This window comes from Cherax quadricarinatus, chromosome 16 (assembly GCF_038502225.1).
Source record: "Cherax quadricarinatus isolate ZL_2023a chromosome 16, ASM3850222v1, whole genome shotgun sequence".
NCBI classification, from domain to species: domain Eukaryota; kingdom Metazoa; phylum Arthropoda; class Malacostraca; order Decapoda; family Parastacidae; genus Cherax; species Cherax quadricarinatus.
In genome coordinates, this window is record NC_091307.1 from 48,816,935 (window position 1) to 48,839,485 (window position 22,551).

General features: G+C 40.4%; 1 protein-coding gene across 1 annotated transcript in view; it reads left to right on the plus strand.

Annotated features, from left to right (window-relative positions):
- The window catches only part of LOC138850973 (glutamate receptor-like), a 54,548-nt gene extending 32,954 nt beyond the window's left edge, over positions 1 to 21,594 (plus strand). Inside the window, exons 8-12 of the mRNA XM_070085675.1 lie at positions 1,577 to 1,774; positions 9,884 to 10,055; positions 16,276 to 16,375; positions 21,231 to 21,360; positions 21,484 to 21,594. Of these exons, the coding sequence (XP_069941776.1) occupies positions 1,577 to 1,774; positions 9,884 to 10,055; positions 16,276 to 16,375; positions 21,231 to 21,360; positions 21,484 to 21,594 (711 nt within the window). The remainder of the gene's footprint in view (positions 1 to 1,576; positions 1,775 to 9,883; positions 10,056 to 16,275; positions 16,376 to 21,230; positions 21,361 to 21,483) is intronic.
- Positions 21,595 to 22,551: the final 957 nt, after the last annotated feature.

A 22,551-nucleotide genomic window follows, 5' to 3' on the forward strand; every position in this document is an offset into this window, starting at 1 on the left:
ACACATACACACATGCACACACTCACATGCACACACACTCACACGCCAGTGAAAAGGCGAGGCCAGGAGCTGTGACTCGACCCCTCAACCACAACTAGGTGAGCACACACACACACACAAACAAAACACACACATACTACAAAACCTAACCCATTAAAAAATATATAATAATGGGGGCTCAGAGGGGAAGTCAAAGGCTCGGGGTATGAGGGGAAGATGGTCCTAGTTAGAAAGAATGGTTTGAAGAGAAATGTAAAAGAATGGAACAAGAGTGGGAGAGCAACTAGGTGAACTTTCTGTGAAAATTTATAAGAGGATAGAGGCAGTGAAGAAGAAATAGGAGTCGCAAGCTGAAGCTGCTGAAGTCAAAATACAGGCTTCAGAATATGAGGTAAATATGCTGAAGTGAGTTACACCCCTATTTAATGATGAGCCCAGTGGAAAGGAAGGCAACAAAACTTATGCTAAGGCCGAAGAATGAAGGGAAACAGTAGTCAGGAGCAAGGATAGCAGTATGTGAGAGAGGGTGAAGAAAGTACAGAAGATGACATATCCCATGGAGAGGCACAACCATGCCACCAAGAGTTACAGGAAAAAATAAGGGAGACAATGTTTATGTACAAATGAGACCCAGAGACACAGAGGGAAAAGCAATGGGAGGAGGAAAGGGGGAAGCAAGTGTTTATTCATGGGCTTCAGGAGAGCAAAGGGAGAACACGCAATGGAAGATGGTAGAAAGAAAAGCAGGAGATTGAAAACATCATCAAAGAAATAGGCGAGAAGGATATGACTCAGACAATAAATTTTCATGGAATAGGAGGGTATTTAAAGGGGAGAAATCAGCCAGTCAAACTGATTTTCAAAATGGAAATGGTATGGAACAGAAACCTGCAAGAGAAACCATGGCTGAAGGAATCATCAGCATACGAGAAGGTGTTCCTAGACTGTGACAGAAAAAGAACAGAATGACAGCAGCTGAGGGAGAGGACACAGAACAAAAAGGGCTAGGAAGAGAGACAAGGACAGAGTCAGCAGAGGACAACCAGAGGTGGACAAAGCAACAAGCACAAGCACAAGCATACACAGACCCACCCTCAGAACCCCACAGCCAAACACATTATCCCATCACAAACCACATTCCATGATTACAGCCCCCAACCCAAACTATGCAGTAGAATCCCACAGCACATTGCCAAGTCCCCCACCCCCACAGACCTCCTAGAACACAGTGTTGGAGAGGAAACTGAAAGTATGGTACACCAATGCTGATGGGATAGCAAATAAGTGGGAGGAGTGGCACTAAAGAATAAAAAATGCATCACTGGACATCACAGCTCTCACAGAAGCCAAGCTCACAGGAATTATAACAGATGCCATCTTTCCAACGGGTTATCAGTTCCTAAGGAAAGACAGAGGGACCAGAGAGGGTGGAGGAGTGGCACTGCTCATCAAAAACCAATGGGATTTTGATGAGCTGTAGAGAGGAAACAGAGGAGAAGCAAGAAACTATATAATAGGAACACTTCAGTCTAGTGGTACTTGAGTGGTAATTGCAGCAATGTATAACCCACCACAGAACAGCGGGAGGCCAAGGCAAGAATTTGAAGAGAGTAACAGAGCGATGGATGACACACTGGCTGAACTGGCCAAAGGAGCTCATGCGAGTAAGGCAAAGCTACTAATTGTGGGTGACTTCAATCACAAGGAAATTGAACGGGAGAACCTGCAGCCACTTGGGGGCCCAGAAACGTCGAGGGCTAAGATGATGAAGGTGGTACTGAAAATTTCATGTACCAATAAGGGACACTACCAGAGAGAGAGGAGACGACGAATCAGCAAGACTGGATCTAGTATTCACCTTGAGTAGTGCAAATATTGAGGACATCATATATTAAGATCCCCTTGGGGCAAGTGATCATGTGGTTCTGAGCTACGAATACATAATAGAGTTACATGTGGAGAGGGAAGAAAGAAAGGCAGGACGAATGAAGCCAAAGTACAAGACAGGGAACTACACAGGCATGAAGAATTTCCTGCGTGAGGTTCAGTGGGATAGAGAACTGGTAGGGAAGTCAGTAAATGAGGTGATGGGATATGTAGCAACAATATGCAAGGAAGCTGAGGAGAGGTTCGTACCCAAAGGTAACAGAAGGAGTATTCCTTCAAGAGAAAACTGGTAAGTTAAGCAAAGTACCCTGAAGGAAAATTCATAAAATAGCATCAGTATATCGCTGTCTAACTTTGGGAATATTAGAAGAGAAGTAAATAATGAAACAATGTAGTTAGAAGCAGGAGTGAGAGTTCCACTCACCTAGAAGAAATTTACCATAAAACTGTTAGAAAAATTATATTCCAAATTTTATAAACTGACGGATCTAAGCAGGAAACTATTGGCAGGGCTGAATTTGCTCTTGCTTCCACGTCCCTATTTTCCCTATTTAAGAATGACAGAAACCATGTTGAGATAAACCTATGAATTAACAATTAGACGTCTCTGCAAAGTGAATTTTTTCCATCCTTATGACAAAGTTAACTTATGAATCTGAGTTTGACACTTTTATTATTACCGATACTTTGTCATCACTGAGGTTTTTGACTCACATAATGACTGACAGAATGCTCACTGGAGAAGTCAGATATAAATACTCGAAAATTAGAGAAAAATAATACAAAATTTTTATGAGATTACATTTAATATTGAATTGTTACTTAACAAGTATCCTGAAGGAAAATGTGGAACACAACGTTGGCATATTTGTTTCTTCTGACATTAGGAGAAATATTAGGAGAGAAATAAATGAAAAAAAACTGTATATGTTATTCATTGTAAGTCTTTTAATCACTATGATAATACAAACATAGATATGTACGTTAATGGAATTGCTTCCAATGTGAACAGACTGATTTTGTAAAAGGCTTTAAGTTTGGTTTTAAGAACCTCTGGTAATTTTGCAATTACATAGATAATGATCAAACGAAATGCAAAATGTGTGTGCAGTGTTTCTATCACTCTCTTCAATACCATGTACTCGAATGTCCACTTACTAAGAAAAATAGAGATATGTGATTATAAGACATATTAAGCAAATATCTTAATTTTGCTGGCAACTAAATAGTGAATTGCATAAAAAAAATTGAGATGCATTAATTTTAATCCTTTTGGGCAGTAGTTCCTATTTCAGGAGGGTGTTCTGGAGATACTGGACGGTTGAAGTAATACACACTAGGTCGGTTGGCAACTTATATTGTGATGGAGCCCAGGGTTGTGCCTTGTCCTGCTTGGTGTAACGGGAGCAGAGCGGCATCTGAGAAGGAAGCCTGAAACCTAGCGCTTACATGCGCGGGCTGCATGACGTCACAGCTAGCCACAGAGCCTAGCTAGACAGGGAGCCTATGTATAACAGAGCTAGTACTATCTACTTATACTACACAAGTATATTACATAGGAAATCAGTGACAATACTGACAGCTCGGTCATGTTAAGTATGGCATCTCGACATACAATACATACTCCACAGGCTGAACAGGCAGGCGGCTCTGAGCTGATTCTATACAATAGCAAACACACAGGTAACATGGAACTAATCATAGGAATGATAATTGTGGAGAAATTTTCTCCAGGAGGTGGGTATCAGCCCCCTTCAGCCTCTTACAACCCCTTTCAGCCCTGAGGGGCCCAGCCCTCTCAGAAAGGGCGAACATCTTGTTGACTGCTACAGCAAGTACTAATTGATCCCAGATGCAATACGAGTATGTGACGTGGTCAAGCAACCGCCGCTCCTTGCAAGACTCCAGTGTTGCAAAGTGTAGTTTAATAAGAGACAGTCCATCTCTTACCTTAACAGGACAATTAAGGAAAATCCTGCTCCCACTTTATTGCCATGGTTAAGATAGTGTACATTGTTGTCTATGCTTAAGACAGCAAGAATCAAGCATTCTGCTATGCTTCATGGACGAAGTTTGGCAAGGAAGCAAAAAGTACTAGGTCAGCTTTTCCTTTGTGTTCTGGGGGCATTGCAGTGGCATAGGATGCTGTGAGGTCAGATTACTTTTCACCCTACCATCAGTCACACTGATGCCAGGATAACCAACAAAGAACACCGATCCGTGAGTTAGTGTGAACAAAGTGTCTCACAAAACACGATAAACATTTACAGAGAAGTGTGATCAACTTCTTTAATGATAATATTGTGAACAATAAAGACAAACCTTGTGGAACATAGTGTACCAGTGTGCGTATTCCTAGACTATGGAAGACGTGGACATCCAAGGACACTTCAGCTTCTATCAAGTTACCGATACCTGTCGAGGGTGTAAAGAACACCTTAGCTCACGCTACAAGAGCAAGGCGGGTTACAGATTTCTTGTAGTACCGGGAACTGCGCAGTTCTTGTGTCGCAAAGTGTTTGTAATCAACCTATAGTCGGCAGTGAGGTTCGGACTTTTGAGTCCACACACGTAAGTTCGTCAGCAATCAGTGAATGAAATATGCTGACATAACACTCCCTAGGGTTGTGATGAATGGTTTGAAAAACCGACAAGTTGAAGATTGAGACACTTATGCAGCATATGGAAATCTAAATTCAGGAAACGTTTCGCCACACAGTGGCTTCATCAGTCCAATACAAAGAGTAAGGCGTAAGGAGAGGAGGAGAATGAGGTAATCAGTCCCTCAACCTGGAGTCGATGTGTTCAGTCCATCAATCTTGTAGAATGTACAGCATAGGGCCGTAGACGTGGCTTATATACTGTAGTGACGTGACGTGAAGCAGATGGAGGCGGGGTCATAGTGGTACCATCCACTAGTCGAAGTAGGTCATCGTCCAAAGGTTGAACAAGTGTTGAAGAATTCTTTGTAACAAGATCCCATACTGTCGGACACTGCAGCATCATGGGATCTTGTTACAAAGAATTCTTCAACACTTGTTCAACCTTTGGACGATGACCTACTTCGACTAGTGGATGGTACCACTATGACCCCGCCTCCATCTGCTTCACGTCACGTCACTACAGTATATAAGCCACGTCTACGGCCCTATGCTGTACATTCTACAAGATTGATGGACTGAACACATCGACTCCAGGTTGAGGGACTGATTACCTCATTCTCCTCCTCTCCTTACGCCTTACTCTTTGTATTGGACTGATGAAGCCACTGTGTGGCGAAACGTTTCCTGAATAAAGATTTCCATATGCTGCATAAGTGTCTCAATCTCCACTCCCTAGGGTTAAATTATTATTAACAAAATATACTCTATTACAGCCCGTTGTGAAGTGGATAGACAGCTTCTCAAGACCTCGCCTGCAGGGGCGGCTGTGTGGGTGATAGCTGTCTTATCAGCTAAGTACCCCTTATATTTAATCTTTAACCTTAGCTGGTAAACCATTTCTCAACAATTTGATGAAGTTGTTTAAACTCCCTGCATATTTTATCCCATGCTTGACTCATTTCTAGAGGCAAGTTCTCATCCCATCCAATTTTGAGTTTCCATGCATCTTGCATAAGTATTTTACCTTTCATGGTAATTGGCGAGACGAGTCCTAGAGTATCAAAACATTGTGATACCTCTGACAGTAAACTACGTTTAGTGAGTGTACTGCATGATTTATTGTTTATCCTTTTGAGACTCAAAGTATCTTCCTGTGTGTTCCAATTAAGTCCCAGCATATTGTTGCAATCAGGAATTTCAGTTTCAGGGAAATCTTCTTTGATAAGTTCCCTTAATTGCTTTGAATTAGTATTCCACATCCTTAGAGGCATATTTGCTTCTTTCATCTCCTTGTTAGCTTCTCTGTATAAAGATTTCAAATCCTCCTCTTTATTCACAGTACCTTGAAGATTGTCCACATAGAAACTTTTCTTTAAGATTTCTTTAAAGGGACTTTCAGATTTCTTCAAATGTGTATTTAGAGTAGCTTCTAGTAAGAATGGAGAGGATGTTGCACCAAATAATACTGATTTGAAACGATAAGTTTTCACAGGACTTTGAGGATCATGTGGATTTTCTGGCCACAAGAATCGAGTATAATCTCTATCTATTTCTTGTAGTCCTACTCTTAAGAAAGCTTTGGAAATATCAGCCGTGTAGGCATATGAGTTTTTGCGAAATTTCATAAGCACGTCTCCAAGCTTCTCAGTTAGTGAGGGTCCGGTCATCAGACAGTCATTAAGACTTGCTACATCTTTATTTGCACGTGCGCTGCAATTATATACAACACGTAGTGGAGTGGTTTCAGAATCTTTTCTGACTCTATGGTGCAGGAGATAATTAGCTTCTGTCTTCAACTTGTTTTCGACTATTTCCTCAATGAATTTATTGTCCAACAGTTCTTGTATGATATTATCATAAACAGTCAGTAGCTCTGGATTCTTCCTGAGCTCATGTATTTGTGCTTTCATTTGTCCGAAAGCCATGCGATAATTGCTAGGCAGATGTGGTGGATTTAATTTCCATGGTTACCTAACTCAATTCTGTCCATCTTTATATTTGACAGTGTCCAAATATTGGTTATAAGTCTGAGACTCTTGTGGACTTGGTTTATTTACATCAATACCTATCGCATATAAATCCCACAACTTATCAACTGATTCATTCATTTCTTCCAGTAATGATAATTTTTGCTGTGGTACATGATCAGCGGTTATTCTCGTAACTAGTACATTTTCCACTGAATCAATATCAGCTTCTTTCCCATTTTGAGAGGGAATGGGACCACATATCATGTGGCCTACTGCTGTTTTCAGCAAGAAGGACCAAATTGTTGAGAAATGGTTTACCAGCTAAGGTTAAAGATTAAATATAAGGGTACTTAGCTGATAAGACAGCTATCGCCCACACAGCCGCCCCTGCAGGCGAGGTCTTGAGAAGCTGTCTATCCACTTCACAACGGGCTGTAATAGAGTATATTATGTTAATAATAATTTAACCTTAGGGGGTGTTATGTCAGCATATTTCATTCACTGATTGCTGACAAACTTACGTGTGTGGACTCAAAAGTCCGAACCTCTCTGCCGACTATAGATTGCTTACAAACTCCTTGTAACACAAGAACTGCGCAGTTCCCCATACTACAAGAAATCTGTAACCATCCTTGCTCTTGTAGCATGAGCCATGGTGTTCTTTACACCCTCGACAGGTATTGGTGACTTGATAGAAGCTGAAGTGTTCTTGGATGTCCACGTCTTCCACAGTCTAGGAATACGCACACTGGTACACTATGTTCCACAAGGTTTGTCTTTATTGTTCACAATCTTATCAATAAAGAAGCTGATCACACTTCTCTGTAAATGTTTATCGTGTTTTGTGAGACACTTTGTTCACACTAACACACGGATCAGTGTTCTTTGTTGGTTATCCTGGCATCAGTGTGACTCCCAGTAGGGTGAAAAGTAATCTTACCTCACAGCGTCCTACGCCGCTGCAATGCCCCCAGAACACAAAGGAAAAGCTGACTTAGTACTTTTTGCTTCCTTGCCAAACTTCGTCCATGAAGCAAAGCAGAATGCTTGATTCTTGCTGTCTTAAGCATAGACAACAATGTACACTATCTTAACCATGGTAATAAAGTGGGAGCAGGATTTTCCTTAATTGTCCTGTTAAGGTAAGAGATGGACTGTCTCTTATTAAACTTCTTATTAAACTACTGATTACTAGAAGTAGAGGGTAAAGAATCAGGAGGATTGTCATTGTCAGTCACAATAGTCTGGTTGTCAGGGACCTCTTGTTCATCACATACTAAATTCATGTGGTCTAAATGTGATTCTTTATACTGACCCATGCTTATTGCCATTAATATGCTCAACTACACGATAAGGGCCTACAAACTTTTGATCAAGCTTAGGCATGGCAGATGTCTTATTAAAGTTGGTCAGCATTACTTTCGAACCTACTTTAACTTTGGTTGGTTTAGCATGAACATTGGTAACTTGTAAATTCGGCAGTTGACTTATGAAGTGTTTCACGAATTCTTCTGAAGACACTCTGGGCTAGTGAGAGAAGCGACCAAATCATTAAGGTTATAATTCGGTGTAGGATCAGAATACAACAACTCATTGAGCAAATGCTTATCTACACCACACAGTTCATAATGTGGAGTATCACCTATGGAAGCATTGTACGCAGAATTTATGGTACCTTGAATATCAGGTATAATTTCATCCCAGGTCGCACTATTGGGACTGATAGTGGCTCTCAACACGTCCAGCACTTTCTTATTAGTTCTTTCCGCTAGACCATTACTAGACCATTACTACAAAACTTTTCAAGGATTTCATTGCAAAACTCGCCTCCATTATCAGTTACAAGGGCCTTAGGAGTTGTATGTCTACAGATTATACGATCTTTAACCACTGTGGCTACTGTCTCGGCTTATTTATCTGCAATAGGAACTAACTCACAGTATCTGGTGAAATGGTCTACCATGACGCACAAGTGTTTGTTTCCTTGGAGAGAGCATTGAAAATTTGTTAACAAATCTAGTGCAACTCTTTTCCAAGGTTCACTAGTAGCGGGGCACACTTGGATAGGGTTAGGACCACTAACATTGCCCTTAAATTGCATACAAGCACTACCATTTGGGACATACTCAGCGATATCGGTCACCACACTAGGCCAAAAATACTTCAATCTGGCTTGTTTCAATCCTGGTATATCGGGAACTAACTGCACGGCTACTTTCACTAGTGACTGAAGGACTACGAGTTGATATACTCTTCTCCTGTGTGTACCCAATTCAGCTTTACGGTACAGTAATTCTTGATTCATTACAAAGTCATTGATGGGCGCTGGTGGTTTCACAGTCAGAATAAGATCTTCGTGTAACAGGAACCTTATAACACCAGACCACACAGGATCTGTTCTTTGAGCACTCTTTACATCCTCGGCACTAGATGGAGGATCAACAGTTACTACACTGACATGTTGCGACAAAATGTCTGCAACTATATTTGATCTATCAGGCAAGTGCTCAAAGGGAGGGTTGAACTTTTGGATAGTCAAAGACCACCTGGCTAATCTTCGAGTAGGTTGTTTGTTCTGGAATAAGGGAATCAGTGGAGCATGATCTCTCAAGACATGAATAGGGTACTGATGATTGATATTTCTGAAATGTTTTAATGACCAAACTATGGCTAAAGCTTCTTGTTCAGTTTCTATATAATTTCTTTCAGTCTTTGTGAGGACTCGGCTAGCAAATGCAACTGTGTTGTACTTGCTATCGGTCTTCTGAGCTAGGACGGCACCTATGCTAATTGAGCTAGCATCAATTGTTAGGTAAAAAAAAAGGCTTAGAAAAATCAGGGAATTTTAAAACTGGAGCAGATGTTAATTTCTCTTTATGAGTCTAGAATGCGCTTTTTTTCACCTTAGGCATAGATTCGACAGGCAGGCCTGGGCTTTTCCCCTTCAAGACTCTCATAATATACGACTCCTAAACCATCCAACGAGTGTATTCCTTACCCCATTATCTCCTTAAGCAACCACACGACACCTAGACGTTATTATTTCTCCATGTGCTTTTTTGCTTCCATCCACGGGATGAATATTGGGTAGAAAGTGAACCAACCGTTTCTCTGTAAAACTCCAAAGTCTGATAATCTCAGCAGCTGCCAAATCTTCTGAGTCAGACCTTGCAGAGACCAAGTCACTGACTTTAGCCAGGGAGGCAGAGAAGAGAAGGGTGTTTGTGAGTTTGTACACTAACCTTATTAAAGGATAGTGCACAAACTTTATTAAGGGTAGTTTGTCAACTACCCAAATTAGACATCAGTGACATCATCTCTTGCCTGGACTATTCACGTTTACTCTCTCTCTCTTTCTCTCTCTCTCTATACATATATATATATCAATCTTTCTATCTGTCTCTTTCATGTTTTTCTCAACAGTCTAGTATATATCGTGAGGTACATGAGGTTGGGTCTAAAAGGCTCATCATGTACCGGACACTCTTCCAGTTCTTCAACAGCGCCGACACTCTGGTTCGTCACGGCCGTTACGTCATCATCCAGATTGAGATCTTGATCAGTATGTTTGTCAGCAACGACTTCTCTCATACAGGTTGCATAATTCTTTTTATGTTTGTAAATCAAATGTTGTTAACCAGTTTCCTCTAATCCCTTATAGCCATTACTTTGCTAGCACCAAGAAATATTATTTGCTGTTAGAAACATATTCTCATATGCCTGTTTAACATTCAATCTAGTACCTTTAAATTCCACTGGATATGATTTTTCTATTAATTACATATATCTTACAACTCCTTCCATCCATCCCGGAGTATTAAATGCTTACAAACAATATTCAATCATTCTACAAGCCCAAACTAGTTCAACTACCTCTTTCCTGTTTTTGAATTGTACTTTTCAGTATTACACTAATTTTTTTCATTAATTAAGCTTCTGCTTTTATCATTTAAATCAATACTGGTCTCATACATACCAGTTTCTCTGCCTTCCATCAACATTCAAATGCTATTCATTAAATTCATGTGAACGTTGTCACACTAGAAATCTAATATGTACTTTTCACATTGCATCCACTGACAAATGTCTTCAGTCTAATCCTACTAGTTCCATTTGTTGACAAATCAACTCCCCAGAATCTGAAGATGTTCACTTCCCCTCAGATTTGTTCCATATTTATCAACAAGGTTTTTCAAAGTATATTTTTCCATATTCCGAAAGCCTATCGTTAATCTACATTCCTTTTCTACTTATACAGTGAAAATAAACCACTTCTAATTCTGAAACTTTCAAGACTGTGTCAGTGTCACTGTAATATTTCCTAATAGCCTGGTCGCATATCTAAAAATTCCAGTTGCTAGAGGAATTTTGGTGTAAAATCTGGAAACCAGAGTTCGTAACATAATGTGAGTTTTACGAGTCCAGAAATGTTGTACCAAATCTGTTTTCTTCACTTTTTACCCATAACATCAAAAAAGAAAAAAAATTTGCTTACTGTTTTATAATTAAATACTCGAACAATGCAAACAGGAAATGACTGTAGAAAAAGTACCATTAATATCTCTCAATTACGGCACTTCCGCGGTTAGTGCCGATTTTATTTGCATTTGGATCAGTGGTCTGCAGGTTGTATGAGCTTAACCTAACTCTGTGACATTTACAGATGAGATTTCTACACGGCTTTTTACAAGAGCAAGAGATGATTTGTACACAACTTTCTTGGATTAAATCCAGTAATATCATGATCGGTTCCAATCCTGTCTCACTCCACTTTCATCCTATATTTTCTACTACAGGTCATTTTGCTGTGTTGATATTTGCATTCATCTAAAATAATATTACGCAGAGCACTTCCTAGAAATGGTTGTATCACTACATGAAGTTCTGAGTCACACTTGTCTGTTTTGTAGGAAGCTGAATGAGTACAGATGTACTCAATAAACATCTGAGAAGAGAAAAACCCTAGCACACATCATATTAGTCAGTTTAATAATAAATCTGTCCCCATTTGTACGTCAGTTTTTCCTATGTATTGTAACGGTCTTGTTTCTCCTGTAAGTCACTTCCCAGAGTGTATAAGGACGTAATTCCTTTATATTCACTAGAGTGTGCTCGTGGGGTTGAGGCTCAGTAAATGCTGCGTAAATGGTCTGAATTGTTTCATGATTTGCAAGACCACCGGGTTCCTCGTATTGTTACTCATATTAATGTTCATATTGAACTGTTTCTCGACATACCAAGATTACGTAATGCGATGAACATAGAAGTTCAGAAATTCGTGAAAAATATATAGGCATTTTATCGAGTTAGTCTCCTGTAACCAGCAGCACCTACAAGCGAAATTAACTTCATTCTCAATAATGATACCATTGTAGTAACAGTCCTTAGACTGCACCATATATTTGTGTGCATAAGCTTGAAGGTTTCTGTATAATGTTATGTTTATAATTTGTGATGAGTAAGTTTGCTGAGGCAAGTTTACACCTTGTGATGAGTAAGTTTGCATTGGTTAATTACTGTACCTCAGCTGAGGGTTATAGAAGATGCTTGTAAGTATAACATACCTTATACAATTAATTATATAATGCTTTGTAAAGTTACACATTTTTTTAATATTGGAGAGACAATATTTCTATGCCAGTTCCGTGTAAGGTTCCTACCAGCTTATTATAGCAAAAAACAAACTCAGGCAGCAAGAGAGGAAAATAACAAATAGCAATCCCATGGCCAGGAGTTCTGAACCTGTGGTGGTATGGCAACCAGATAATGAGGGATATTGGACTCGATCTCTGAACATTTTTTTTTTTATTTAAATTGTTAGGAAAACTATCATATCTTCTGTTCCTAGCTATCCATATTTAAAGTAATTGCAAGTATAAGATACCTAATAGGAGTAGTGATGAGGATAATTTAGAGAGTCTGTATCTGTATGTCTGATGCTGACATGTAGCGGACTTGTGAATAAACATTTATAGGACATGAAATATGTACACTTTATTGTATTTTCCTATGTAAGATAGATGCTGAAGAGAGTAAACCTGTATAGATTTTTTGGTTCCCAGTCATCAGTGTTACTTCTCTCTGACCTCATGATTACCGTCTGTTTATTCCATTTATCATCTCAAAGCAAGGATTTTTTCTGATTAACTATGATCTTCTTAACCTACTATTCTCGCCTTTCCTCGAGTTTTATTTGAGTAATTGTTATGCTGTTGAGATGTCTCTGCCTTTCCATTTGTAACTATAATATTTTCATTTGTGTGTCTGTTTCCTTTCTCTTGCTGCATTTACTTCTCAGTTTCGTGAGTTCCTGATCCTTGTTCATAGGTCATAAGAACTGGAAGGGAAGTAGAGAGGAGTGGAGTGTTGTGGACTTGAGTGACGGGTTGTGTGGAGATAGTTCTTGTCCAGGAATGGTCAGGATTGTAGTTGTTGTTTAGTAAGGAAATGTATGCTAAGTTCTGAGTTATTATTCTTAAGTGTGAAGGTGGATTCGACCTTGGACTGAAATTCTTGGTGTAATCCTGGAAGCCGAGTTTCTGCTCCTGTTTTTCCTCATTCATCTGTTACTTCTTTGTATTCTCTCTGAATCCAGGTACACTTAGTGATTGCTTGTTATTCCTGGTTTCTGTTTCTTAATTCTTCGTCATGTTCTTTCTCTCATGAGAGATGATTTATCTAGACGTATTTTGTCCAATGATTATTTTCTAGTTTTATTAAAGTTCGTCACGTGTTTCACTTCGTTATGTTCTCCTCTCATTTCAATAAATGTTTTAATGTTCTGTTCCTTAGTCACTCATCTCTCTTCACTCATCTCTCCTCACTTCCCTTGGATCATCAGTGACGCCTCTCTTTATTCCTCAAATGTTTTGTCTCCCTTCTTGATGCTTCTTTTATAGTCATTTTCTTCCATATTTCATGAGAGCATTTCTAAAATTGTCTTTCTTTTCCAACTGTTTATTTTCTTTTGGCTGCACATTTTCGTATTTCTTTATTGTTCCTGCCTCTCTCCCCATTCTCTACCCTCAGTTTCCTCTAATTAATCTACATTGTTAATGGTAACATTACAGATTAATGGTCCACTGACCTTAGACCAATTTTTTTTAGCTGCAAGTACATTTTTTCTTAGAATATTCTGGTTTTCTTTCTACAACTCGTTTAATAATATCCTCGATCTCTTTACTAAGAGCATCTAACATTTTTTTTTCCGTAATCCTCCTACAAGTCTTAACTATATCCACATAACATCAGGTGTTCCAGTACGCAATATATCCTTCCTCTGGTGGCCTGGTGGTTAACGCTCTCGCCTGGGTTCGATTCCCAGCCAGAGTAGAAACATTGGACGTGTTTCTTTCCACCTGTTGTCTATGTTCCCCATCAGTAAAATGGGTACCTGGGTGTTAGTCGACTGGTGTGGGTCGCATCCTGGGACACTGACCTAAGGAGGCCTTGTCACAGACCGGGCCGCGGGGGCGTTGACCCCCGGAACTCTCTCCAGGTAATCCAGGTAATCCTCTTCTGCTGTTTCCTCTTTCGTATTATATTGACATTCGGATTCCAGTTTTTTTTTTTACTCTTTGATTTTCGATTTTACTGCGTTTTTCTTTTTCAAATCAAGGTTGTTTCACTCAGACAATCTGTGGAAAAGTGCCAAGGAGGTGTGTGTAAGAGTAAGAGTGAATATATGTATGTATATGTGAGTGCATGTGTGAGTGAAAGAGTGTTTGTGAATGAGGGAGTATATGTGAATGTTTTAATGCATGGCGTGTGTGAATATAGATGTGAGAGAATGTATGTACTTACCTAGTTGTGGCCGCAGGGGTCGATTCACACACCTCCTGTCTCCGCCTCTTCACTGTCACTATTAGGTCACTATGCCTGCTCCATGAACTTTATCATACCTCTTTTCAAAGTTATGTATGGATCTTGCCTCCACTGTATCACTATCCAGACTATTCCACTTCCTGACAACTTTGTGACACGAGAAATATTTCCTAACGTACCCGTGACTCATCTCTGGAACATCCTGTCTCTGTCCATCTTGTCGATTCCTTTCAGTATTTTAAATGTCGTTATCATATACTCCCTATCTCTGCTGTCCTCCAGTGTCGTCAGGTCGATTTCCCTTAACCTCTCCTCGTAGGACATGCCCTTTAGCTCCAGGACTAGCATCGTTGCAAATCTTTGCACTTTCTCTAATTTCCTTACGTGCTTGGCTAGGTGTGGGTTCCAAACTGGTGCTGCATGCTCCAATATGGGCCTGACGTGCTTGGTGTACAGGGTCTTGAACGATTCCTGTCTGAAATGTCGGAATGTTATTCTCAGGTTCGATAGGCGCTTATATGATGCAAAAGTTATTTGGTTGATGTGCGCCTCAGATGATGTGCTCGGTATTATACTCACCCCAAGATCCTTTTCATTAAGTGAGGTTTGTAGTCTCTGGCCCGCTAGACTGTTCTCCGTCTGCGGTCTTCTTTGCCCTTCCCCAATCTTCATGCCTTTGCATTTGTTGTAGTTGAATTCCAGGAGCCAGTTTCTTGGCCAGGCCTGCAGCCTGTCCAGATCCCATTGTAGTCCTGCCAGGTCCTTCTCTGATTGAATTCTTCTCATTAGCTTTATATAATCTGCAAACAGGGATACTTCAGAGTCTATTCCTTCAGTCATTTCGTTCACTTATACCACAAACAGCACCTTCATATGGCTCCAGGTTTACCCAGTCATTTTCTTTGTGATAGAGGTCCCTCACAATCAGTACATTTACCATGCCCACATGAGCCTTGCTGGCCTTTTCAGTCAGTTACTATCATCATATTCTTACCTTGCCCTCCTATTATTCTGTGGTGGGTCATACATCACTGCAATTACCACCTTGGAACCTCCAGACCGAAGTGTTCCTATAATGTAGTCTCTTGCTTCTACTCTGTCTCCTCTCTCCAGATCCTCAAAATCCCATTGGATTCTGATGAACAGTGCCACTCCTTCTCTCCATCTGTTTTCTCTGTCATTCCTCTGGATCTGGTATCCAATTGGAAAGATAGCATCTATCATTATTCCTGTGAGCTTAGTTTCTCTGAGAGTTATGATATCTGTTGATTCCTCTTTGATTCTTTCATGCTACTCCTCCTACATATTCGTTATTCCATCAGCGTTGGCGTACCATACCTTCAGTTTCCTTTCCAACAATGGGATTGTACTGCTTACTGTGGGGTGGGGGCTGTGTGTGTGTGTGTGTGTGTGTGTGAGTGTGTGTGTGTGTGTGTGTGTGTGTGTGTGTGTGTGTGTGTGTGTGTGTGTGTGTGTGTGTGTGTGTGTGTGTACTCACCTATTTGTACTCACCTATTTGTGGTTGCAGGGGTCGAATCTTAGCTCCTGGCCCCGCCTCTTCACCGGTTGCTACTGGGCCCTCTCTCTCCCCGCTCCATGAGCTTTATCAAACCTCGTCTTAAAACTGTGTATGGTTCCTGCCTCCACTACGTCATTTTCTAGGCTATTCCACTGCCTTACAACTCTATGACTGAAGAAATACTTCCTAATATCTGTGTGTGTGTGTGTGTATGTGTGTGTGTGTGTGTGTGTGTGTGTGTGTGTGTGTGTGTGTGTGTGTGTGTGTGTGTGTGTGTGTGTGTGTGTGTGTGTGTCTGTGTGCTTCTTTTAGCATAATTACAAGTATTAAATAAAAGAGGCAGAATCAGCATGATCTACTGATCCATAACCACATCATAACTTCTCCAGGATGTTTAATTTATACTCTTTGATTAACTTGTGATTTAAACTCTTATCGGTGTTGTGTTAAAATGCACTTTTACTTACATCAGGACGCTGTGACTTCTATAAATCCAGAGAGAGATTAATGCCCGCCATTTTGGCTTCGATAGCGCAGAAGGGTAGCCCCTTAATTCCTGCTTTTAATAAGAGGTACTGTAAAAAAAAATATTCTGTTTCTTAACATTGTTTATAAACATTAGGATCCCAGGGGCGCTAAGTTACTCTACCCGACATACCAAGGTTATCCTTGAGAACTCACACATAAGGTACAATACAAACCAACCTTTGTGAAAAAAAAGTGAATATCGATGTGCTTTCGTAATTTCCAACATTATCAAAGACATGTAAAAATAGTGGAAAAATAAGCGCAAATGCTATGTAATGTGACCCTTTATTGACAACGCTTCGCCCGCACAGTGACCTTCATCAAGTCACAAACCGATCTGTTTGTGACTTGATAAAGGTCGCTGTGTGGGCGAAACGTTGTCAACAAAGGATTACATTAAACTACATTTTCGTTTATTTTTCCATCGTGTCTGTATTTTATACCATTTATATCCATGTAAAAAACGGAAAGTATTAGAAAGCTTTTAAGGCTTAGATGTCACCTTATCTATTACATAACACGTCTAAATGCAGTGCTGTGGGAGTGTCAAGGACCTGCCATATATAGTACGGTGGGAGTGTCAAGGACCGGTCATATATAGTGCGGTGGGAGTGTCAAGGACCGGTCGTATATAGTGCGGTGGGAGTGTCAAGGACCGGTCATATATAGTGCGGTGGGAGTGTCAAGGACCGGTCATATATAGTGCGGTGGGAGTGTCAAGGACCTGTCTTATATAGTGCGGTGAGAGTGTCAAGGACCTGTCATATATAGTGCGGTGGGAGTGTCAAGGACCTGTCTTATATAGTGCGGTGAGAGTGTCAAGGACCTGTCATATATAGTGCGGTGGGAGTGTCAAGAACCGGTCATATATAGTGAGGCGGGAGTGTCAAGGACCTGTCATATATAGTGCGGTGGGAGTGTCAAGGACCTGTCTTATATAGTGCGGTGGGAGTGTCAACGACCGGTCATATATAGTGCGGTGGGAGTGTCAAGGACCAGTCATATATAGTGCGGTGGGAGTGTCAATGACCTGTCATATATAGTGCGGTGGGAGTGTCAAGGACCTGTCTTATATAGTGCGGTGGGAGTGTCAAGGACCTGTCATATATAGTGCGGTGGGAGTGTCAAGGACCAGTCATATATAGTGCGGTGGGAGTGTCAAGGACCGGTCATATATAGTGCGGTGAGAGTGTCAAGGACCGGTCATATATAGTGCGGTGGGAGTCTCAAAGACCTCTCATATATAGTGCGGTGGGAGTGTCAAGGACCGGTCATATATAGTGCGGTGAGAGTGTCAAGGACCAGTCATATATAGTGCGGTGGGAGTCTCAAAGACCTCTCATATATAGTGCGGTGGGAGTGTCAAGGACCTGTCATATAAAGTGCGGTGGGAGTGTCAAGGACCTGTCATATATAGTGCGGTGGAAGTGTCAAGGACCTGTCATATATAGTGCGGTGGGAGTGTCTAGGACCTGTCATATATAGTGCTGTGGGAGTGTCAAGGACCGGCCATACATAGTGCGGTGGGAGTATCAAGGACCTATCATATATAGCGCGGTGGGAGTGTCAAGGACCTGTCATATATAGTGCGGTGGGAGTGTCAAGGACCGGTCATATATAGTGCGGTGGGAGTGTCAAGGACCTGTCATATATAGTGCGGTGGGAGTGTCAAGGACCGGTCATATATAGTGCGGTGGGAGTGTCAAGGACCTGTCATATATAGTGCGGTGGGAGTGTCAAGGACCGGTCATATATAGTGCGGTGGGAGTGTCAAGGACCTGTCATATATAGTGCGGTGGGAGTGTCAAGGACCTGTCATATATAGTGCGGTGGGAGTGTCAAGGACCGGTCATATATAGTGCGGTGGGAGTGTCAAGGACCGGTTATATATAGTGCGGTGGGAGTGTCAAGGACCGGTCATATATAGTGTGGTGGGAGTGTCAAGGACCTGTTATATATAGTGCTGTGGGAGTGTCAAGGACCGGTCATACTTAGTGCTGTGGGAGTGTCAAGGACCGGTCATATATAGTGCGGTGGGAGTCTCAAAGACCTGTCATATATAGTGCGGTTGGAGTGTCAAGGACCTGTCATATATAGTGCGGTGGGAATGTCAAGGACCGGTCATATATAGTGCTGTGGGAGTGTCAAGGACCTGTCATATATAGTGCTGTGGGAGTGTCAAGGACCAGTCATATATAGTGCGGTGGGAGTGTCAAGGACCTGTCATATATAGTGCGGTGGGAGTGTCAAGGACCTGTCATATATAGTGCTGTGGGAATGTCAAGGACTGGTCATATATAGTGCTGTGGGAGTGTCAAGGACCTGTCATATATAGTGCGGTAGGAATGTCAAGGACCGGTCATATATAGTGCTGTGGGAGTGTCAAGGACCTGTCATATATAGTGCGGTGGGAATGTCAAGGACCGGTCATATATAGTGCTGTGGGAGTGTCAAGGACCTGTCATATATAGTGCGGTGGGAGTGTCAAGGACCTGTCATATATAGTGCGGTGGGAATGTCAAGGACCGGTCATATATAGTGCTGTGGGAGTGTCAAGGACCTGTCATATATAGTGCGGTGGGAGTGTCAAGGACCTGTCATATATAGTGCTGTGGGAGTGTCAAGGACCGGTCATATATAGTGCGGTGGGAGTGTCAAGGACCGGTCATATATAGTGCGGTGGGAGTGTCAAGGACCTGTCATATATAGTGCTGTGGGAGTGTCAAGGACCAGTCATATATAGTGCGGTGGGAGTGTCAAGGACCTGTCATATATAGTGCGGTGGGAGTGTCAAGGACCTGTTATATATAGTGCTGTGGGAGTGTCAAGGACCGGTCATATATAGTGCGGTGGGAGTCTCAAAGACCTGTCATATATAGTGCGGTGGGAGTGTCAAGGACCTGTCATATATAGTGCGGTGGGAGTGTCAAGGACCGGTCATATATAGTGCGGTGGGACTGTCAAGGACTTGTCATATATAGTGCAGTGGGAGTGTCAAGGACCTGTCATATATAGTGCGGCGGGAGTGTCAAGGACCTGTCATATATAGTTTAAATTTCTCCCAAATTTTATTAATTATTAAATGAATCTAATTTGTATAACCTAAAATTTCCAGTCACTCAGCCTGGAATCGATGTGTTCAGTCCATCATTTTTGTAGAAAGCACAGCATATGGCCGGAAAAGTGGATTATATACTGTAGTCAGGTGAGCGGAAGCAGGAGGAGGTGGGATCACAGTGGAACCATCCAATACAATACTTGTCCAACCTTTGGAAGAAGACCAGCTTACACTAGTGGATGGTTCCACTGTGATCCCACCACCTCCTGCTTCGCTCACCTGACTACAATATTTAAGCCACTTCTCCGGCTATATGCCGGAGAAGTGGCTTAAATATTGTAGTTAAGTGGCTTAAATCTTAAGAACATAAGAACATAAGAAAGAAGGAGCACTGCAGCAGGCCTACTGGCCCATGCGGGGCAGGCCCATGTCAACCCCAGGCTTAGACCAATGGCCCACCCAGTCAGGTCACCTCCACTTTAGGAAAGAGCACGGCATCTGACCCATTAGCACCAGCTAGTCAGGTCTAACTCACATCCAACCACACTCACTCAAAATATTTATCTAACCTATTTTTAGTTGATCGACTCCAGGCTGAGGGACTGATTACCTCAAACTCCTCCTCTCCTTACACCTTTCTGCTTTGCATTGGACTGATGAAGCCACTGTGTGGCGAAACGTTTCCTTAATAAAGGTTACCATATGTTGCATAAGTGTCTCAATCTTCAAATGTTCACATATATGCTTCAATGTAAACACTTGATCAACACATAACCTACTCACTCTAAAACCTCCTTGTTCATCTGCGATCCTGGTCTCTGATTTACCTCTAATTCTTTCAATAATAACCTTACCGTAGACTTTACCTGGTATACTCAGAATGAGTTCTGCGAAATTATTGCATACGCAAATTCTCGCTTGCCTTATTCAACAAGAAAAGCTTTGTCGTTTAAGCCAAAATTGCAAGTTTTACCTACTCAGTACGACATTTATATTATTTATTTATTTATTTATTTATTTATTTATGTACCGTACTAAGTAAGCCAAGTCGTCCAGTTTAACTTGTATGGCAAAGGATCACTTTACCGAATCGAACGAAAATTTGCTTTTGCCATAAATTAGCGAAAATAGGTCTAAGCATAAGGAAAAAAATATATCTCATAGGATTAAGGTAATAATAAATATGATTAAGTTGACCAATGATAAATATAGGAAAATATACCTACAAAAATTGTATTAATTTTAGAGAGATTAGGTGAGGTTTCTAAGTTACTTTTAGTCCAAAAATAAAATTCATTATATCGTTGCTAATGAGAAAATACTAACTCTAATTCTGTAAAAAAATCGTAAAGTTTAATTTTTAAATATATACATTTACATACAATAAAAAATATTTTTAAATATGTACAGTTGTATGAAAGAACAAACAGAGGTTGAAAATTATTTGCCCCTAAAAAGAGAGCAATAAGGAAACATTTCTTTCCTAATTTCCTGGGAGAGGCGCCTACGTAGTATCCTCTCATGTAAGAACATAAGAACATAAGAAAGGAGGATCACTGCAGCAGGCCTGTTGGCCCATACTCGGCAGGTCCTTTACAATCCATCCCACTAACATAACATTTGCCTAACCCAATTTCCAGTCCCTCAACCTTGAGTCGATGTGGTCAGTCCATCAATCTTGATTAGATAAACGGATAGATAAAAGAAAATGTGTGATACAAGTTTGTTGCTCAGTTTTTTTTTTTTTAAGCAAATATTAAGCAATGAAATATACGAATAAATTAATAAATATCAAAAAAAAAAAAAATCTGCAGAGTGTGCCAAATTTCCTATATCTACAGGATCCTGGCACTGACAGAAGCCGGGCTGTATTACCAGTGGCTGAAAGCCAGCCTCCCTAATTCTACATCGTGTGCGCATCCTCCCACCAAGATCACTGTCAGCTCGTCTCTCTCCCTCAACAATATCTGGGTTATCTATCTTACATGCATTATTTTGACACTGAAATGTTTTAACAAGAATTGATATTCATTAATATAACAATTATGGATATTCTTTTATTCCCATAGATTTGTATATCAGGTCTCTTTCCAGGGAATGTTTGTTATCCTCGGAGGTGGACTGATTCTCAGCACAGTCATTTTCTGCCTGGAGATCGTCAGTAATTTCTCCATTATGACTTCAAAATCTTCCATGACAATGTAGTCTATCTAGAAGCAAAATAAATACCTTAAAAATATAAGAGAAGTAAAGCTTTTTTGTTTTGTTCATTGATAAGTTCAGTTCCGTGAAAAATAATAAATTAAGATTAAAATCTCAATTAGATATTTTTATTGAACCTATTTCTACATTGATAGATATATATATGATATATGATATATATATATATATATATATATATATATATATATATATATATATATATATATATATATATATATATATATATATATATATATATATATATATATATATATATATATATATATATATATGTCGTGCCGAATATGTAAAACTGGTCAATTAGCAAGAACTCATTTAAAATTAAGTCCTTTCTAAAATTTTCTCTTATACGTTTAAAGATATTTTTTTTTCATTAATGTTGATGTAAAAATTATAATTTTGCACCAAAAAGCACTTAGAAAACTTACCTAACCTTATTATAACAAGAACAATTTATTTTAGCCTAACCCAACTAAATATATTTTAGATTTGTTTACAATAATTTAATACTAAACAAACACAGTGAAATATTTTTTTTTCGTTAGGTTCAGAATGATTTTGGCGAAATTATTGCATACACAAATTTTCACTTGTCCTATATGGCAAGATGAGCGTTGCTATTTAAGCCAAGATCGCAAGTTCTGCCTATTCGGCACGACATATATATATATATATATACAAACACTCATCTCTGGCTGAAGGAGACTCGAACCTACGAACCTTGGAACAAGGTACGCAGTGCTTTACCAATCTACCCACACTGGACAATACCTTGGCGTGTAGCTTGAGCTACACGTTGATCCAAGGCAGCCAGCTTTCAGGGAGAAGGCTTACAGCTTTTCATCTCATTCCCTGCATGCATCAGCCTTACTAGAGATTTTAACAATGCAAGGAATTCGCAAGAGCAGGCGAAATATACACAAACACTGATCTCTGGCT